This window comes from Salvelinus alpinus, chromosome 4 (genome assembly GCF_045679555.1).
Source record: "Salvelinus alpinus chromosome 4, SLU_Salpinus.1, whole genome shotgun sequence".
NCBI lineage: Eukaryota > Metazoa > Chordata > Actinopteri > Salmoniformes > Salmonidae > Salvelinus > Salvelinus alpinus.
This window is the reverse complement of record NC_092089.1, coordinates 36,597,036-36,617,076: the sequence shown is the minus strand read 5'-3', so window position 1 is coordinate 36,617,076 and position 20,041 is coordinate 36,597,036. Positions and strand designations below refer to the sequence as shown.

Here is a 20,041-nt window from a genome sequence, read left to right as displayed (position 1 = left end):
GAAGACACATTTCAGTTGAAGGCATTTAGTTAGTACTCCTGACTAGGTATCCCCCTTTCCCGGCTCTGTGCTTAGGGTCGTTGTCCTGTTGAAGATTCATCCCAGTCTGAGGTCCTGAGCATTCTGGAGCAGGTTTTCATCAAGGATCTCTCTGTACTTTGCTCTGTTCATCTTTCCCTCAAACCTGACTCCCAGTCCCTTCCACTGAAAAACATGCCCATAGCATACTGCTGCCACCAACTTGCTTCCCTGTAGGGATGGTGCCAGGTTTCTTCCAGATGTGACACTTGGCATTCAGAGTTCAATTTTGGTTTCATCAGACCTGAGAATCTTGTTTCTCATGGTCAGAGAGTCCTTTAGGTGCCTTTTGGCAAACTCCAAATGGGCTGTCATGTTCCATTTACAGTTGAATGGCTTCCGTCTGGCCACTCTACCATAAAGGCCTGATTGGTGGAGTGCTGCAGAGATGGTTCTCCCATCTCCACAGAGGAACTTTGGCGCTCTGTCAATCAGAGTGACAATCGGGTTCTTGGTCACCTCCCTGTCCAAGGCACTTCACCCCCGATTGCTCAGTTTGGCCGGGCGGCCAGCTCTAAGAAGTGTTTTGGGGATTACGAAATTCTTCCATTTAAGAATGATTGAGGCCACTGTGTTCTTGGGTACCTTCAATGCTGGAGAAATGTTTTAGTACCCTTCCCCAAATCGGTGCCACGACACACACAATCCTGTCTCGGAGCTCTACGGACAATTCCTTGCTCTGACACGCACTATTAACTGTGGGACATTATATAGACAGGTGTGTGCCTTTCCAAATCATGTTCAATCAATTTAATTTACCACAGGTGGACTCCAATCAAGTTTTAGAAACATCTCAAGGATGATCAATGGAAACAGGATGCACCTGAGCTCAATTTCGAGTCTCATAGTAAAGGGTCTGAATACTTATTTACATGGATGGGTTTTTTTTATATATAAATTTGCAAAAATTCCTAAAAACCTGTTTCTGCTTTGTCATTATGGGGTATTGTGTGTCGATTGTTTTCATCAATGTTTTTATTTCATCCATTTCAGAATAAGGCTGAATAGTTTCCGAGTACACCAACAGTATGCCAGTGGGAGGGAGGACAGTAGTAGGTGATTCAATGGTGGTTTGTGACTACTATGATTTCCCATTGTTGACAATTGCAGTAATTTCATTAATGATTACTTAATAATTGATTAACAAAAATCAGTAAAAACACTAACTAATTGGTAGGTCTACATTTACTCGTTACTTCTGTGAACGTTCATTATCCTCCCTCCACATGAGGGAGATACATTTGAAAATATCTTAAAGACGTGGGATTTTGCTAACGGAATTACAGGGCACAAGGAAAAGTTTCTTCAACTTAAAGGCAAATAATTTCTCTAAAACTAAAAATAATTGTTGATATTACTTGGCAGGGGTCTTTACTTCAACATTATGTTTTGATTTATTTCTAATACCTTTTATGACTTTCTGGTAGATATTTTTAAAGACCCCTTTCCATCTTTTTTGCCAGAAATCAATGCCGAACTGGCAAAAATACATATTTTTTTAATGCATCTGTACCTTTAATTTCCAAAAATATAGACTCTTCGCTTTCATTTGACACCCAATTTGATATGCTCCTACGAACTTCACGTTGGTGCTCATGGGTTCTTTTACATGGAAACGACCATGTATAGTGTTATAGGTTACTACCTACTTGGAATAGGTCTCCCATGTCAAATGTTTACCATCATTGGGATGACCTGTAGATTATCGTGCTAGTCTTGAGCACCAAACTATACCATTACAAACCCAACACAAGTGCAATGGACAAGCCATTACATCAACTAGTTAAGTTAATCATTAAAAAACAGTCCAAGCACATCTTTCAAATGATCTTCTCCTCCTGGTAATGCATCTTTGTTCATGGATGGTGAGGCATTACCAAGAAACCAGCAGCAATTTACCCAGTCATGCCTGGGAACTGTGGAGGGGTTGCAGGCCTCTAACTACACCTGCTACATGCCTGTTAATATGCAAATAAAGTCGATATTGTGGCAGCAGCATTTTGTCAGCTAATGTGGAGCTTGGGTCCAAGACAGATTATTAACATATGAATACTTGCAGTCATTAGGTAGGCCTAGGTTATTTATATTTCAAATGTAAATATCTAATATGCTTGGTGCTCCTCTCTTGCTTGTAATGAAATAGAAAATGGACTGCAACAGCAGGCCAAGTAACGTTAACATCTCACATCATGACAAATGTACCCACTACCGGGTTTCGTTATCATAGTTTTCCCTCCAATGACTTCTCCAACAACCTAATTACATTAGCAAGCGTTACAATAATTGACTCAGTGACAGCAACAACAAAAAACTGACCTGGTGACATTCTGCAAGCCATGTTTTTTAAAGGAACGTGAAATGATCCCCATACACGGTAGTTAGTTAGCTATCATAGAGAGTAGGATTCTGACGTAGCCCCTCCCCCTCTTGAATTCATAGAAACATTTATGTAGCTACGTTCGTTACTCACTGCAGCAAATACAGGCATAAACGAGCTAAATACTAATTTAAGACAAATACCTGGCTAGCTAGCGGGGATGTAAGTTATTCGTGGTAAATCTTATGTCTAACTAACCATAGAGCTCCAATGCAGACAAATATTACATTAGCCTTCCCCTTTGTTAGCTAGCGCTATTGACGAACATCTCATGAAGTCGCTACTGCTAACGTTAGCTGGCTAGCTAACTAATGTTGACACTTAAAGCAAAGTATTATGAAACGGGGCTAACTCTACATGACACACACACACAACTACACACCAACACAGGTAACCAAAATGACATGATAAAAGAAGCAAAAATATACTAACTCCAGCAGCGATTTGGGCTCTCACCTCTTCGCTCCCACTTGAGCTGTACCCAGCCTCCGCTAAGCTCTTGTGGTTCGACTCTATCCCAAGTAAGCGCAAGTGAGACTGGTCCTCGTTTAACGAGAGAACCAGGCTTGTGGGCCTTGGGCCTCCAGCATTAGTCACATCGTCAGCTTCTGCCCCTGATCGGTCGAGTTGCCATCGCTTCTCAGAACGCAAGCGGCTGCGAGACGACCAAGGCCGACCAGGGAAGCGACCTCGGGGTGCAGCAGTACCAACTTGGCCTCCTATGGCAGCCGCGGTTGCTGATCCGCATCCCGCTGCCGCCATCATAGCTTCAAAAACAACACCGATAGCAACTTGAGGTGAGACAAGAGGGAAGGCGCGAGATAGGGAGGGGGGACCTGCAAGGCTGCCGGGAAATGAAGTATGTCCAAGGAAAGCTTCACAGGGTAACTTGCAAATCTTTATTTAAATGATGATTGGAATTTATAGGAGTGGTGTGTGCAATGCAATATGTAATGCAAGTAATAAACCCATTTAATATTAAACAAAGGACACATTGCTCGATCATCGTTTCATTACAACCATTACGTTTATTGATAATTAACTACAAGGCCCAGCTTCCCTCCATGCAAAAAAATACACATTTTGTGAATGGCCATCTACCGCTGTACCAATATTTTTAGGCTTGTCCCTATTCCTCAGTGGCGATATGATCATACAAATTGAACCACTATGCATTATGTGCGCGCTCCTCACATGAGAGAGAGAGAGAGTCAATGCACTTAAATCAAGCTCTAAACATAATTTGACAATAAGAATTGAAAACATCCACAAGTCTAGGCCTATATTTTTTTGCATTGATAAGAGGAGAATTATGGTTGTATATTGTAGTAAACTTCCCTGATGGAAATTATTCACAGAATAAGACAGGCAGGTTAACAGTAATTTTGCAACTGCAAGGCACATATTTTGCATATCTTTTGCATTGCAATTCAGATCATCTGCACCGTCAGCAATCATAGGTGATTTACTACAAGCAAAAGTTAATTACACTGTTGAAATATATTTGAATTTAAGTGCCAAAACATACGTTTCTATGTACGCTATCTGAACTACATTACCCACAATGAACGGGGGGGGGGGGGGTGCAATATGGACGTCACATCCCCCTCTTCAGAAAACTGGAGTAGGAAGCGGAAAGGAACAAGTTGAAATTCTCTTTTGTGTTGATGGTTTGAGCTGTTTAACGTTAAGTTGTCAAGCAATTTAGAGCTATTTGACATCTATATAATTAAAGATTACAGGTAAAAGCCTCGGGAAATATTATTAATGATGTATTTTCTGTAATAGAGGACAATTGCTGTTAACATTGTAGCATATATTGTTAGCCATCCAGTACGCAGTATTTTCGACTGCTTTTTCAAAACTTAGCTACTAGCCTACACATTTCGCCTTAAAATACTTCAGATCGCAAAATTGGTGTTTAAATATGTTATTTTATCGTGTAATCTGAGCAGATAGCCAGGCAAAAGCTAGGTGGAAACACAAGACTTGTTCCATTCTTTATCGATAGGGGGCACCCTCGTATTTTACAGACGGGCAGTTCCATGAAGCCTAAATGTGCCAGTCCTAGATCTTCAAAATACCCTCTCACTTTTATACTCTTCCATCATACTTCAAGGTCTCTTTGAAAAGCTGTCAATACGAAGGGGGAAATAACAGGAAATCAACATGAACCTAGAGCGCCTTCCCAATGAGGAGAAACTCACCCTCTGCAGGAAATACTATTTAGGTAAGTTGGTAAGTCTGAACCACCAAGTGTTGTTTTTCTCTAATTATAAGCCACGTGACCAGGGGATTTCTGTCCCCTGGCATGGTTCAAAGAGAAAAACATTGCATGAGCTATCCAATGTTAGTGTTTACAACGTGTGTGTGTGTGTATATATATATATATAAGTAATGCAAGAATCATGTAGTAATACTGTAATGACTTTCTATCTCAGGGGGATTTGCATTCCTTCCGTTCCTGTGGCTGGTGAATGTGGTGTGGTTTTTCAAAGAGGCCTTTGTAAAGCCAACATATACTGAACAACTTCAGATCAAAACATGTGAGTGTCAATCTGCCAATCAGAGTCTATGCACACAGAGAGAGTGCTGTTAATTAATATAACTCAAGATTCCTGTACAAATTATTAGTAGTCCAGGTTTGTTGTGGCACATCCACATACTGGATAAATAATACATTTATGTTACAGGTTGTGTGTCTTATGAGATGTAGGCCTATGATCCATGATGAGATAAGATGATCCAGCTAAAACATAAAGTTGGCTTTGTATTAGTTTAACATTAGTGTAAGTATTAGTGAAAGCATGCAGTTTCTATGCAAACATGACTACAATAAATTACATCTCTCTTTCAGATGTAAAGCGATCAGGGCTGGGGTTGCTACTGTGGGTTGCAGTACTCACCACATGGATAACCATATTCCAACACTTCAGAGCAGAATGGGGTGAGGTGGGCGACTACCTCTCCTTCACCATTCCACTTGGCATTCCCTGAGACAGACAAGGCGGGGAAACAAGAACGCTTCCTACTGTATAAAACTTTACCATGACAGAATTAATAGACAAATCTAACATAGGTTGAAATGGTTAAATGTGTAGTTGATCTCAATGGATAATCATGGTATTTTTTTCTGGGCTTTAATGAGTGGGAAGATGTCCTATGAACACTGCACCTTTCCCCCAAATTGTGTGTAGTGTGTGGATGTCTCAACACGTTTGAGTAAATTTGGAAGGTTATACAGGCGAATGGTATGTATGACAAAAATAAATAGCAAATTTAATTTCTAAATTAAATGGAAGTGTATGCCTTTTTTATTTGCTGTAATAAAGTTTTCAGTTTAGATGCCAGATTGTGGTCTAGTGTGCATTTCATTAGACATTTGGCTCCTATGGATAATATGAATGGTATGAGCATAGCTTTGGATAACAATATCCAATTGGATTTGTGTTTAATATGTCAGTATTTGTTTAACACTGCTCACGATAACAACATAGTTATTCCAGATAATAATATTCATAGTATCCTTTGTACTCTGTGTAAACAATTCCAACAGTGATGAGATATTAGCCAGTAAAGTACTTTATGATTGCAGAATTATGATTTTTAAGTGCTTAAATGAGGTCCGCTTCTGGCCAATCTCTTAGGCGCCTATTATGAAACTCAATCCATCTGTAGCAAATGTTACCCCCCCTCTTCAGGATCATGGTTGATGCCATTTTTAGGTACTCAGTGTCAGACTCTACTTCTATTACCAACCGACGCCATGGCAGGAAGGACATGTCATCCCACCAGCTCCAGTACTTAACAAGTCCATTGAGTCTGCCAGGGTTGTATAAGTCACACGACTGTCTGCTCTAAATGGGGTCAAGGGGCAGTGGATGTAAACCCAAATCAGATGTGTGTGATGGATGGTCATAAGATACCCAATCGATGAGGTGCTAAGACCTGTGACATGCGGGGGGGCTTATATGACATTGTTGTGGGTGTGGTGTCAGTGTAATTGTAGAACATGATGTTCACCCTGCATGTCATGATGACCTAATTATTAATAAGGTTGTTTTAATCATCTCCCCCAATTCCTCTCCAGGACAAAGTGGCTCGGGGAGACTGGCCAACATTAATCACAGATTTGTTCATCCCTCTCTTTGGGATTATGATCATCTCTGTAGAAATTATAGAATTAATACAAATATTGAATCATTTTTCTTTCGAATATAAAGACTTCCAAATAAGGCCAATGTGATTGAAGATTAGTGTGCTTAACACCTGCTTCACATTGATCAAAAGATCATTACATAAACAATGTAACAGAAAAATCTGAAGTATGTAGACCTATAAAATAAATGTTGTAACATCTTTAACATTCCAGTGTTTGGTAAAATATTGTTACAGGGTGTGACATTGACAATGTTTGTGACCTTGTTCAACCTCTGTTTAATAAGCGTAGGATAAAAAAAAAAATCCTCATGCCCCAGTTGATAACCCGGGATAAACACAGTTTATGCAGTGTAGGCCTAATGGATACCATCATTCCAATTAAGCCTGTCAAAATAAAATTGCAATATTTAATCAGTTTTCAACGAATCTGTAGCAGCAATTATTGAGCAGTCCAGTCCGTTATGCAGTCTATCCCTAGAAGGAAGCGTCTGAACTGTTGCCTGGCAGAACACTGTATTGAGATTACCGCTTTTGGCAGTGTTGAATGCCAATTGCCAAATCAACAAAAGGGGCTCCCAACAGGTGTCAAGGAAAACGACCATGTAAGGTTAATTAAAAAGGTGCATTATCACACGTACACTATATGATTTTAATGGAGAATATCGTAACAGTTCTTCATATTTAGGTTGATATTATAGGGAGGAGTGTTCCTTAAGGCAGGTCCCTACGCTATCGAAGCATTTGAGAACAACTAAAACAAAATCATAATTCCCATAATTCCCAAACAGGCTGGTGGTGAATCCAAAGCAATGCAGGGTGCCCCACAGCGAAGTTCCCGCCTCATTATGTAACTCCTGCTATCATAAATACAGACCTTAACTGGAACTTCCACAGTTTATGTCAAGGAAAAGGGCAGAGTCAGATACACGGACGCAGCAATCCATCCTATTGGCAGTCAGAACATAATAGGACTTGCAGGCATCTCATAACGGTAAGTGCTAACGACTCTACGTCTCAGACGGGATTTTACACGGTGACCCTTCCCAGCAACAATTTGAAAGGTCTTTGAGGTTCAAGCGGATTCGGTATTATTTACTGCAATATTCCAGATTTGACAAGGACTATAAAAACCATCGCTGTAGCCTTTACGAATCAATCACTTTCTGAACCACAGCAGTGAAGAAGCGGGTATATTATGGTTGAATTATTTCTTGCTTCATTCTAACAACTTCTATTAGGCTAATAGTTTCTCGAATAGACCTACATTTATTGGACTATCATTTTTCCCATATGCTATTTCTTCCTGTGGCCTAGAATATTCGTAACATCCCCGGGCCATACTGGTGTGAAAGGCTGTAGCAATCACCGCATATTTTATTTTTTACCTCAGACGCGAAATGGACTTCGATCTGCCACCCACTTTTCCAGCCAGCGGTATAGCATGGGAGAGGGTCCTGCCGCCTCTTCTTCCCGGGCTCAACGGGACATTCGGGCTGTACTCATTCACTCCGTCGGAGCTGCTCACCCCAGTGACGGAGCACACTGGCTCTGCACAGGTAGGTTTATTCCCGTTACACTGCATGCAGTGCTCTAATTTCTCAATGATCAAACCATTTCTGGATTCATTTTTATATCAATTTTGTATCAATGAGGTAGCCTTGATTAATTAATTTATGTTTTACTTTCTATATTCTACAGACATTTTAATGAATGCCCATTTACTGCAGATGCTCTTGCATTTTCTTATCATTTGAATAGAATTACATAAAAGTAGATTAAACCAGCAGTAATAGAGCAGCAATAGTGTCAATTTGAGTAGTAATATTGGGTATCTTCCCCTGTTGCCAGGTGTGTTCTGACCACAGTCGATTCACAGTTCAGGTTGATGTAAAACACTTCAACCCAGAGGAGTTGATGGTCAAGGTGACAGGAGACTTTGTGGAGGTCCAAGGGAAACACAAAGAGAAAAAAGTAAGCAACTACTGTGTTACATGTATTATGCAAGAGTTGTTCTCTGTTCATAATCACACTGTCATAGTGTGATGACAGACATTGAATATAGCCTGGTTGCTATGCAGTCTGTTTCTGCTTCAGACAACTACTGACCAAACAGACTGGAAACCAGTCCACTTGTTAGCCTGAAAACGAGCATTCCTCACTGACTGTGTTCACTATAACGTGTGTTTGCAGGATGGGTCGGGGCTGGTGACGCGACAGTTTAACCGGCGCTACAGGATTCCAGAGGGAGTGGACTCCATGGCTCTGGAGTCGGCTGTGTCGCCTGAAGGCATCCTCATCATATCTGCCCCTATGCTGCAGGGGGAGAACTCCACACACCGGTCCCACTCAGAACCATGAGCATACACACCATAAGAACAAACACACCATAAGAACAAACACACCATAAGAACAAACACACCATAAGAACAAACACACCATAAGAACAAACACACAATCCATAGGAACCAGTGGGGGGGGGGGGGGGGTAGTAAACTACATGTAGTTCAACTAGTAATTTAACTACATTTTGCAGTAGCTTGGTGGCAGTTCATATCTTGGTAGTATTTAGTAGTTTGCTACACAGCAAAAATAAGGTTAACTACTGGAACTACACCCTACTTTTTTTGCAAATAGAAAATATGGGTGAAGTAGGCAATCATTTCCTTTCTTTTTCAGTATTACCCCTTTCTAATTCTCATTTGAAACAGTTGTGTTTAATATGCTAAAGTACACATTTTGTTAACATCTTACTCCAGAGTGATCTGTTCTTGCAATTTGTAGTCTGACATTTCAAATATAGTTTTCGCAAAGTAGTTTGCAATTTTTCAAATTAACTTTAGTTAAAGAAAATAAAAATGTAGTTATGGGTAACTTTAGTGTAGCTTAACTTCTTCCAGTGTGAAGTAATTGGTGACTTGGTAAACTGTACACACACCAAATAAGGATAGAAGCAAAAATACAGGCAAGCTCTCCTCCAACAGACATATCAAACACTCACCAAGGAGCTGGTGCCTGCCTGTACCAAAACACCCATTAACTAAGCCGTCACACCATTAGAATTCCCTGCTCTCTCTCCCTCTGAGGTTTGTACATATTAACAGGACAGATTCCTCATTTAAAAGCATCCCTCATCCTAAATAATCCCATTTAACTCATCAATCTTAATATTTTTATGGAACCATTCATTGTAAATATGATATAAAACCATTGAAAATGTTGATTTGATTGTGTGGCGTGTCTAATGCCCTCTAAATCATGTGTAAATGTTTTAACACTCAGATGATCAAGTATGTTCACAAAACCCAACAGTAAGGTTGTTGTATATTTTCTAACTATTCATTGTAAAAAGAGAATTTGTTAACAAAAATAAATGCACTATATATTTCGGTACAAAAATAAAAATGCTGTTGAATTGATTGTTGTTTTTGTTCCATGTGTGTGCTCACCACCAGTGATCACGCTTCCTGGAATTCATCCAACAGTCCACCTCGCTGAAAGAAAAAACATCTATTTTTAGAGCATGTTCCAAGGTTGCTTCAACACTTTGCATAGCCAAATATTATATCACTCTACGAACCATATCTGTGTCTGCAATGAGAAGACAAAACAATCAGCATAACACATGATTTAACAATACAGTGCATTCGGAAAGTATTCAGACCCCTTGACTTTTTCCACATTTTGTTATGTTACAGCTTTATTCTAAAATAGATTAAATCGTTTTCCCCCCTCTATCTACATACAATACCCCATAATGACCAAGCAAAACAGGTTTTTAGATTTTCTTTGCAAATAAAGAACTGAAATATGACATTTACATAAGTATTCAGACCGTTTACTCAGTACTTTGTTGAAGCACCTTTGGCAGCGATAACAACCTCGAGTCTTCTAGGGTATGACGCTACAAGCTTGGCACACCTGTATTTGGGGAGTTTCTCCCATTCTTCTCTGCAGATCCTCTCAAGCTCTGTCAGGTTAGCTATTTTCAGGCCTCTCCAGAGATGTTCGATCAGGTTCAAGTCCAAGCTCTGGCTGGGCCACTCAAGGACATTCAGAGACTTGTCCCGAAGTCACTCCTACATTGTCTTGGCTGTGTGCTTAGGGTCATTGTCCTGTTCTAAAAACCTGTTTTTGCTTTGTCATTATGGGATATTGTGTGTAGATTGATGAGGATTTTTATTTTTATTTAATCAATTTTAGAATAAGGCTGTATACAGTGCCTTCAGAAAGTATTCATACCCCTGGACTTATTCCACATTTTGTTGTGTTACAGCCTGAATTCACAATTTATGAAATATTTATTTTCTCAACCATCTATGTTTTTAGAAATTATTCCACATTTATTGAAAATGAAATACAGAAATTTGTAGAAGCACCTTTGGCAGTGATTACAGCTGTGAATCTTTCTGGGTAAGTCTCTAAGAGCTTTTCACACCTGGATTGTGTAACATTTGCCCATAATTTTTTTCAAACTCTGTCAAATGGGTTGTTGATCATTGCGAGACAACCATTTTCAGGTCTTGCCATAGATGTTCAAGTCGATTTAATTCAAAACTGTTACTCAGCCACAGGAACATTGACCTTCTTCTTGGAAACCAACTCCAGTGTAGATTTGGCCTTATGTTTTAGATTACTGTCTTGCTGACAGGTGAATCGGCGTACACATCACGGACAAACTGAAATGGTCCACCCACACAGACAGCGACACAGAGAGCGTCTCTTCAACCTCAGGAGGCTGAAGAAATTTGACTTGTCACCGAAAACCCTTAAACGTTTACAGATGCACAATCGAGAGCATCCTGTCGGGCTGTATCACCGCCTGCTCCGCCCACAACCGTAAGGTTCTCCAGAGGGTAGTGAGGTCTGCACAATGCATCACCGGGGACAAACTACCTGCCCTCCAGGACACCTACAGCACCCGATATCACAGGAAGGCCAAAAAGATCAAGGACAACAACCACCCGAGCCACTGCCTGTTCACACCGTTATCATCCAGAAGGCGAGATCAGTGCATCAAAGCTGGGACCTAGAGACTGAAAAACAGCTTCTATCTCAAGGCCATCAGACTGTTAAACAGCCATCACTAACAGAGTGGCTGCTGCCAACATAGAATCAAATCTCTAGACACTTTAATAATTCATGTAATAAATTGGATGTAATAAATGTATCACTTGTCACTTTAAACAATGCCACTTTATATAATGTTTACATACCCTACAATACTCATCTCATATGTACAGTGGGGAGAACAAGTATTTGATACACTGCCGATTTTGCAGGTTTTCCTACTTACAACGCATGTAGAGGTCTGTAATTTTTATCATAGGTACACTTCAACTGTGAGAGACGGAATCTAAAACAAAGATCCAGAAAATCACATTGTATAATTTTTAAGTAATTAATTTGCATTTTATTGCATGACATAAGTATTTGATACATCAGAAAAGCAGATCTTAATATTTGGTACAGAAACCTCTGTTTGCAAATACACAGATCAAACGTTTCCTGTAGTTCTTGACCAGGTTTGCACACACTGCAGCAGGGATTTTGGCCCACTCCTCCATACAGACCTTCTCCAGATCCTTCAGGTTTCGGTGCTGGCGCTGGGCAATACGGACTTTCAGCTCCCTCCAAAGATTTTCTATTGGGTTCAGGTCTGGAGACTGGCTAGGCCACTCCAGGACCTTGAGATGTTTCTTACGGAGCCACTCCTTAGTTGCCCTGGCTGTGTGTTTCGGGTTGTTGTCATGCTGGAAGACCCAGCCACGACCCATCTTCAATGCTCTTACTGAGGGAAGGAGGTTGTTGGCCAAGATCTCGCGATACATGGCCCCATCCATCCTCCCCTCAATACGGTGCAGTCGTCCTGTCCCCTTTGCAAAAAAGCATCCCCAAAGAATGATGTTTCCACCTCCATGCTTCACGGTTGGGATGGTGTTCTTGGGGTTGTACTCATCCTTCTTCTTCCTCCAAACACGGCGAGTGGAGTTTAGACCAAAAAGCTCTATTTTTGTCTCATCAGACCACATGACCTTCTCCCATTCCTCCTCTGGATCATCCAGATGGTCATTGGCAAACTTCAGACGGGCCTGGACATGCGCTGGCTTGAGCAGGGGGTCCTTGCGTGCACTGCAGGATTTTAATCCATGACGGCGTAGTGTGTTACTAATGGTTTTCTTTGAGACTGTGGTCCCAGCTCTCTTCAGGTCATTGAGCAGGTCCTGCCATGTAGTTCTGGGCTGATCCCTCACCTTCCTCATGATCATTGATGCCCCACGAGGTGAGATCTTGCATGGAGCCCCAGACCGAGGGTGATTGACCGTCATCTTGAACTTCTTCCATTTTCTAATAATTGCGCCAACAGTTGTTGCCTTCTCACCAAGCTGCTTGCCTATTGTCCTGTAGCCCATCCCAGCCTTGTGCAGGTCTACAATTTTATCCCTGATGTCCTTACACAGCTCTCTGGTCTTGGCCATTGTGGAGAGGTTGGCGTCTGTTTGATTGAGTGTGTGGACAGGTGTCTTTTATACAGGTAACGAGTTCAAACAGGTGCAGTTAATACAGGTAATGAGTGGAGAACAGGAGGGCTTCTTAAAGAAAAACTAACAGGTCTGTGAGAGCCGGAATTCTTACTGGTTGGTAGGTGATCAAATACTTATGTCATGCAATAAAATGCAAATTAATTACTTAAAAATTATACAATGTGATTTTCTGGATTTTTGTTTTAGATTCCGTCTCTCACAGTTGAAGTGTACCTATGATAATAATTACAGACCTCTACATGCTTTGTAAGTAGGAAAACTTGCAAAATCGGCAGTGTATCAAATACTTGTTCTCCCCACTGTATATACTGTACTCTATACCATCTACTGCATCTTCCCTATGCCGTACGGCCATAGCTCATCCATATATGTATATGTACATATTCTTATTCATCCCTTTACACTTGTGTGTATACAAGGTACTTGTGAAATGTTTTGATTACTTGTTAGCTATTACTGCACTGTCGGAACTAGAAGCACAAGCATTTCGCTACACTCGCAATAACATCTGCTAACCATGTGTATGTGACCAATAAAATTTTATTAGATTTGAATTAATCTCCCAGTGTCTGGTGGAAAGTAGACTGAAGCATGTGTTCCTCTAGGATTTTGCCTGTGTTTAGCTCCATTCAGTTTTTTTAATCCTGAAAAACTCCCCAGTCCTTAACGATTACAAGCATACCCATAACATAATGCAGCCACCACTATGCTTGACAATATGGAGAATGGTACTCAGTAATGTGTTGTATTGGATTTGCCCCAAACATAGCACTTTGTATTTAGAACAAAAAGTTAATTTCTTTGCCACATTTTTTGCAGTTTTACTTTTTAATACCTTATTGCAAACATGATGTATGTTTTGGAATATTTTTATTCTGTACAGGCTTCCTTCTTTTCACTGTCATTTAGGTTCATTTTGTGGAGTAACTACAATGTGGTTGACCAATCCCCAGTTATTTCCTATCACAGCCATTAAACTCTAACTGTTTTAAAGTCACTATTGGCCTCATGGTGAAATCCCTGAGCGGTCTCCTTCCTCTCCGGCAACTGAGTAAGCAAGGACACCTGTATCTTTGTAGTGACTGGGTGTATTGATACACCATCCAAAGTGTAACTAATAACTTCACTATGCTCAAAGGGATATTCAATGTCTGCTTTTTTTCTTCCTCTTTATTTACCCATCTACCAATATGTGCCCTTTGCGAGGCATTGGAAAACCTCCCTGGCCATTGTGGTCGAATCTGTGTTTGAAATTCACTGCTCAACTGAGGGACCTTAAAGATAATTGTATGTGTGGGGTATATAGATGAGGTAGTCATTCAGAAATTATGCTAAACACTATTATTGCACACAGATTGAGACCATGCAACTTATTATGTGACTTGTTCAGCACATTTTTACTCCTGAATTTATTTAGGCTTGCCATAACAAAGGGGTTGAATACTTGACGCAAGAGATTTTTCAGCTTTGAATTTTTCATTATTGTAAAGATTTCTAATAACATAATTCCACTTTGACACTATGGGGTATTGTGTAGGCCAGTGACAACAAAAAAATCTCTATTTAATCGATTTTAAATTCAGGCTGTAACACAAAACGTGGAAAAAAGTGAATAATTTCTGAAGACACTGTAATTACCCTGAAAATATATTAAGTTCATTATCTTAATGAGGAATGGAAAGGTCAATTAAATAAATGACGAAGGATGTACTGTATCTAGGGAACATATACCAGTTCTTTACCTGATTTGCTCCTTCACCCACTTCCTCTGCTGCCTTAAGACCATCAGTAAGGGGTCATCTTTAAACTCCTGCTCGTCTGAATCTTAATGGGGAAAAAATATGCAGTTAAAATGTCACTGTGCAGATAACAAAAGTAACTTTAGGAGCAGTTGATTACATGACCGATTCTTTTTGTTCTAACTTTAGTTACTTTCCAGCAAAGCTATGCCAGGTGTTCATAATATGTTATATTAGATCACATGTTAATTGTACAAAGGTATAAATAGCCAGAAATATACACATGAAAACCGATAACTGTCACTGGTTCACACGGTCAATGTACTCCTGTAACAGAAGACTATGGCATCACTCAATTGTTATGCTGCCCTATATAGTTAGCAAAAGACCTCTTTAGCATTTAGGGCAAAATCCTAACTTATTATTTCGAGTAAGTAATGCATGTATAGGAATGGGATTTTCAGGAAAAGGTTGTTTGGATTCAGTTCCGGTGGAACTTGACTGGAGGCTATATATACACTGTATTATATGGCCAGAGTCTATTCCACCTCTGCTACCTAGAGTGTTAAGGTCAGCAGTCCCCACTGCACCAGGCAGTCTCACCTTCAGCCTCCTGCAGCAGCTGAGCTACGACCTCCCGGGGCTGCTGTGCACTGGGAGGCGGGGCGGGGGACTGTGGGGGCACGTATCTGGGAGAGTCAGAGGACACAGTCGTTCTGGGCGGGTCCGGGGAGTCCATGGTCGGGAACATTACCTCTGAAACTACCTGCCAAGGTAAATTAATATGCTTTACTCATCTAATATCTTTATTTAAATTAAACTAACCTGGATAAATTAATAAAGTAAATGAATATTATTGTAACACTGAAAAATTAATAACAATCTTTCTTCAATGTATTAATGGCATCTAGCATCGGTGATGCTGATGACCCACGGTGTTAACTGACCTGTCCCGGGGTAATGTGTATGGGAGAGGGTGGTGGAGCACAATCTCCAGGGCGGCCCTCTCTCACTACCCCTGGCCCGCTTTCCTGTTGCCCCCAGTCTCTGCTGGGCTCCTCTCTCCATGGGGTGACCCTGTCTTTACCTCTGGTGCTGTGTTGGCTCACACTCCAATCTGTATAGCTGGGCCTCTCAGCATGGTCCGCATCACCAACGTGATGCCTACAGAGATATTGTCATTGAGTTTTCAGACTGGACCACATAATGCATCTGTTTCACATGTCATTCAATCAAAATGTCACCCCTCTTAGATACAGGTCATACCTGACTGATTTCTTCTTTCTGCAGGACGGCCCTGTCCGCTTCTCACTCCTCTCCTCCTGTAGTGTCTCCTTTTTTGTCCTCTCGGTTCTCCTCTGTTGAACTGCCCACTCTTCCTCTGTGGTCTCAGACGAGGCGGGCGGTGGTGGAGAGGACTCATGTTTACTAGTGGGCTCCTCAGTGGAGGTGTCTGTGGAGCTGAACTGGGCTTTGGGCTGCCTGACGGTCCGGTCGGCCCAAGAGACCTCCCTCCTCTTTGGGCTCCTCTGGTGGCTGGGTGGAGGGGAGAGGGGCTGAGCGGTATAAGGAAGGATGTCACAGAGGAGGTGCATGTGGGGACAGACCGGGGTATCCGGCAGCAACTTGGAGACGGTGGGGCTGGAGATGGGGAGGGAGAGGGCAGCTGCAGGGGAGAACGGTCCATGTGGGACACTGGTCTCCTGGGGGGCTGGGGTGAAGGAGCGGTTAACTATACGAGTGGAATATGCAGGGTGAGGATTCCGCTGTACCTAACGAAGGGAAACAAATCAAATGATCTGTGATTAGCTAAATGCATTGGAAAATCCTACCACACAATGGCAGACATTTCAAAGAGACATAAAAACATCTTTCTAATAGCAGGTGTAGTAGACAGGAGGGTAAGTACCTTGTGTGCCTGCCAGCTGACAGAGTGCTGATGAAAGGTGTGAACCTGCTGTGGGTGTGACTGAAACCACCGACTGGCACGCTCCATCTTCCTCCTCAGGCGCCACTGAAACAGGATGTCCTCCTCTGGGCGTGTGCGGGGGTCAGGGGGACCAACCACAGACAATTTGGGCACGGTTCCAGCATAGAGGTCTGCTGAGCTTAGGTTCCCCACAACTTGAGGAAGCGGTTGCACAAGAAGAGTTATTGCAATATGTGTATTCAGATATAAAGTGAGAATAAAGAGTGTTGCAAAAGGAAACTAAATCGTGACCATGAGAAATGAGGGACGGTGGCAAGAGCACAGAATAACAGTGGCTCTGGGAGTTTGAAAAAGCAATATCATGTGGTTGAGACAAGGGAAATTCATGCAAATCAGATGTTTTGAACTTCCCCACCCCCATGACTCACCAGTGGTTGAGTTGATAAGACTGGTAATTATAGGCCTTCGGACTGGCTCATCTATGCTCACAGGGGAGGACAAATTGGAGCAGCCCAGGCCCTCAGAGCTGATGGGGATAGATCCACTACTGAGTGAGTGCTCACTGAAAACATCAAATGTATTTTTTGTAAGACTAATCCAATTCCAATTTTCCACATTGCAACTGACTGAATTACATTTAATTGACCCCAACCCTGCTCAGGTTATTCCATTCCTCCCAGCATATCTACCTTCTGTGTAGCAGTCTACTGGCCTTCTCCTGTAGATGCAGTATCTCGGAGTCTCCAAGGTCACCGTGAGAGGAGTCTGACAGGCCCTGCCAGGGCATCAGAAAGAGAGGCCAGTGAGTGCACTAGAGGCATCATCTCCTGTCACCATTTCTATCACCAACATTCTAGAACATTCACAATGTTGTGTAACTGTGAGCCCTCAGCGGGTTCCGTTTTGAAAACGCTTTATGGATCGGTTCTATGAAAGTTCACGTCAGTTGCATATCGAGTTTAGCTCATTCCCTCAGGGATATGCAGCAAGCTGGATATGGAGCGGTGTTTTGACCAGAAGGGGTATCAACAAAGGCATCAAACACAGTTGCATAATCAAAGGGAACAGCTTCTAACTAGTTCATATAAACACATTGGTTGGGCAGGACATGTCGTCTGGTGTTGGTATGCAAATATTTATGAGGAGAGGGACTCTGCATGGGGAGTCTTTCTTCCAATACATCTCAGCCATTCTGGCTCTTGCACACTTGACAGCATTACATAAACCTGTCCAATACCAATATATCTCACCATCTCAAACACAAACTCTTACCAAAACATAGCATGAACAGAACAATGTTGTTCCATTTAACACCACTAGATGGCTACACTGACCCCACCAATTCAATGTACACTTGTAACAACAAGGTTCGTCACACACCATGGCACTAAGATCAAGGAGTCCCCTTGTTTTATAGAGCCAGCAAATCTTTTAGTGAGTTTCAATGAGATGTAAAGAACAATGAATGATCCAAGTGAAGTACCTTTGTCACTGGTTTGAGTGGGTGTAGAACTGGTGGGTAGAGGGGAGGAGGACAGCCACCAGAAAGGCTGCTGGCCCTCTCCCATCATTGCCGACATCTGCAGACGTTCCTCTCGACTCTGCGGCCTTCCGTGACGAAAGCGTTCAATGTACCTGGAAAAGGAATTATTGTAGTTACTAATGAGACATGTAAAGGGCATAACATCATAAAGCAATGCAAAATTCCTATACTCGTCACCTGCAAGCTTATTGTGGATATCATTATACACACTACAATGAAGACATACATAAGGATGCAGGGTCACAAATGCTGTATGACATGTCACAAATAAAACAAATTACCATTATGTAATTCTAGAAATAGTATTAAGCATACTTTGCCAACACTGAATCTTCTTGCTCTCCTCCCCCAGTGGAGACCAGGGACTTTCCCGATGTCGGGTCCCGTGTCAGTGTGTCTGTGTTCGGGGAGGCGGCAGTGTTGGCTGGGGAGGACACAAGATCAGTGGAGGGCCAGGACTCTAAGAAACTAGGCTGGGCCTCTGGCAGGAGGAGGACAGAGGACAAAGTGGTTGGCTGCCCCAAGGAAGCACGGGTCCTCTGGGCTCAGTGAGTGTGTCTGGAGAGGAGGAGGGCTGGACAGCTGGGCAAGGCCAACAGGGTTCAGGGTCTAAGACAAACCAGGAAAAAAAGCTAAAGTTTGATCAGGAGACTATACTGACAATACATGTATTTACTGTATTGGAGTATGTGTATTTGGAAAAGACCCCGACAGCCCCATAGTTCAGTTCTTACGGTTTTCCTCTGTTGCTTTGGAAGCTTCTTGGTGTGTGAGGGGTTGTAATGTGTTTTTCCCAGAGAATGGTCTGGCGGAAAGGGATTCTTCCTTGTGAACAGAGCAGCATCACTAAGAGAGCAAGAGAGACAAAAGGTGACCATTTTCATTGTGGTAAAAACACATCGTTCTGGTTTTGAAAACGGTAGCTCTGCATTCCTTTTTATTTGTTCCACGTCTCACCTGGATTTCATGTTGACAGTACCACCGGCACCAACTCACCCACTGGGCAGAGAAGTGTTATAGCACACATGTAGACTACTCTTTGCTATAATCATAGGATGAGACAGCGTTAAAGTGTGTGTCAGGTAAATAGTTAACGTAAACTCACCCCATTCCGTACAAATGTGCGCAACCGCAACATTCAAACGAGGCTACAAAGAAAACTAATGGGATTGTAGCGACTTTGTTGACTTCAATATTCGGGGTCTGAACTAGGTTTCCATTCAAGCGTTGATCGACATGGTAATGGCTCTATAGTATTGGAGAAAAGTTGAAAAAACGGACCCTCCATTATATCGTGACGTGTCATGTCTAACAATCTCTCTCCACCAGGTGTAGCACTTCTCTCATCGTTTAAAAACAAGAAATGGACAGTGACGGGGTAAGGGGGGGACACCTAGTCATTTTTTGCATCATCATTCTCAAAGCCGCGGTTTACTTCTAAGATCACTTTAGCACCGCCCTAAAAACCCGATTCAAATTCGACACAAACTTTCAAATAGGTATGTAATGACACATTATATAAACTCTTTGTAGTGTTTTATTTACATTTTAGAGGCGATAAGGTGATAAGTTGGACAGATCGAGTCCAACTTATCACGCATTAGTTTCGTTTCCCCACCCGCCATTTTTAAAAAGACCCGATGGGGCTCATTGCCTGCTTGAATTATGCAG

General features: G+C 41.8%; 3 protein-coding genes, 1 long non-coding RNA gene and 1 pseudogene across 5 annotated transcripts in view; 2 read left to right on the top strand and 3 right to left on the bottom strand.

Moving 5' to 3' along the window:
* Window positions 1-3,282, bottom strand: part of LOC139572376 (histone-lysine N-methyltransferase 2B-like) — a 58,428-nt gene extending 55,146 nt beyond the window's left edge. Inside the window, exon 1 of one of the 2 annotated variants that reach the window (XM_071395110.1) lies at window positions 2,912-3,282. In XM_071395110.1, the coding sequence (XP_071251211.1) occupies window positions 2,912-3,220 (309 nt within the window). In that variant the 5' untranslated portion in view covers window positions 3,221-3,282. Of the gene's footprint in view, window positions 1-2,887 lie in introns of both variants that reach the window. The other variant, XM_071395109.1, reaches the window with a different exon arrangement.
* A 767-nt stretch (window positions 3,283-4,049) lies between these two features.
* LOC139572411 (gamma-secretase subunit PEN-2) lies at window positions 4,050-5,805 on the top strand. The gene is made up of 4 exons (XM_071395169.1): window positions 4,050-4,197; window positions 4,575-4,685; window positions 4,897-5,001; window positions 5,313-5,805. The coding sequence occupies exons 2-4, from the start codon at window positions 4,625-4,627 to the stop codon at window positions 5,450-5,452; spliced, it is 306 nt and encodes a 101-aa protein (XP_071251270.1). The 5' UTR covers window positions 4,050-4,197; window positions 4,575-4,624; the 3' UTR covers window positions 5,453-5,805.
* LOC139572417 (uncharacterized) lies at window positions 5,327-8,903 on the bottom strand. The gene is made up of 2 exons (XR_011674410.1): window positions 8,776-8,903; window positions 5,327-8,550 (listed from the first exon to the last, which is right to left on the bottom strand). It is a non-coding gene; the product is annotated as an uncharacterized lncRNA (long non-coding RNA).
* On the top strand, window positions 8,014-10,032 carry LOC139572407 (alpha-crystallin A chain-like). The gene is made up of 3 exons (XM_071395165.1): window positions 8,014-8,172; window positions 8,465-8,587; window positions 8,807-10,032. The coding sequence occupies exons 1-3, from the start codon at window positions 8,014-8,016 to the stop codon at window positions 8,972-8,974; spliced, it is 450 nt and encodes a 149-aa protein (XP_071251266.1). The 3' UTR covers window positions 8,975-10,032.
* Window positions 10,033-16,888: 6,856 nt separating this feature from the next.
* Window positions 16,889-20,013, bottom strand: LOC139572406 (proline and serine-rich protein 3-like; annotated as a pseudogene).
* Between the last annotated feature and the right edge of the window lie 28 nt (window positions 20,014-20,041).

Bases quoted from the DNA above. Each gene is read 5' to 3' on its own strand.
- LOC139572411 (XM_071395169.1), top strand. From the start codon at position 4,625: ATGAACCTAGAGCGCCTTCCCAATGAGGAGAAACTCACCCTCTGCAGG. The intron at 4,686-4,896 runs GTAAGTTGGTAA...TTTCTATCTCAG, and splicing joins CTGCAGGAAATACTATTTAG to GGGGATTTGCATTCCTTCCG. The intron at 5,002-5,312 runs GTGAGTGTCAAT...TCTCTCTTTCAG, and splicing joins ACAACTTCAGATCAAAACAT to ATGTAAAGCGATCAGGGCTG.
- LOC139572407 (XM_071395165.1), top strand. From the start codon at position 8,014: ATGGACTTCGATCTGCCACCCACTTTTCCAGCCAGCGGTATAGCATGG. The intron at 8,173-8,464 runs GTAGGTTTATTC...CCCTGTTGCCAG, and splicing joins AGCACACTGGCTCTGCACAG to GTGTGTTCTGACCACAGTCG. The intron at 8,588-8,806 runs GTAAGCAACTAC...GTGTGTTTGCAG, and splicing joins GGAAACACAAAGAGAAAAAA to GATGGGTCGGGGCTGGTGAC.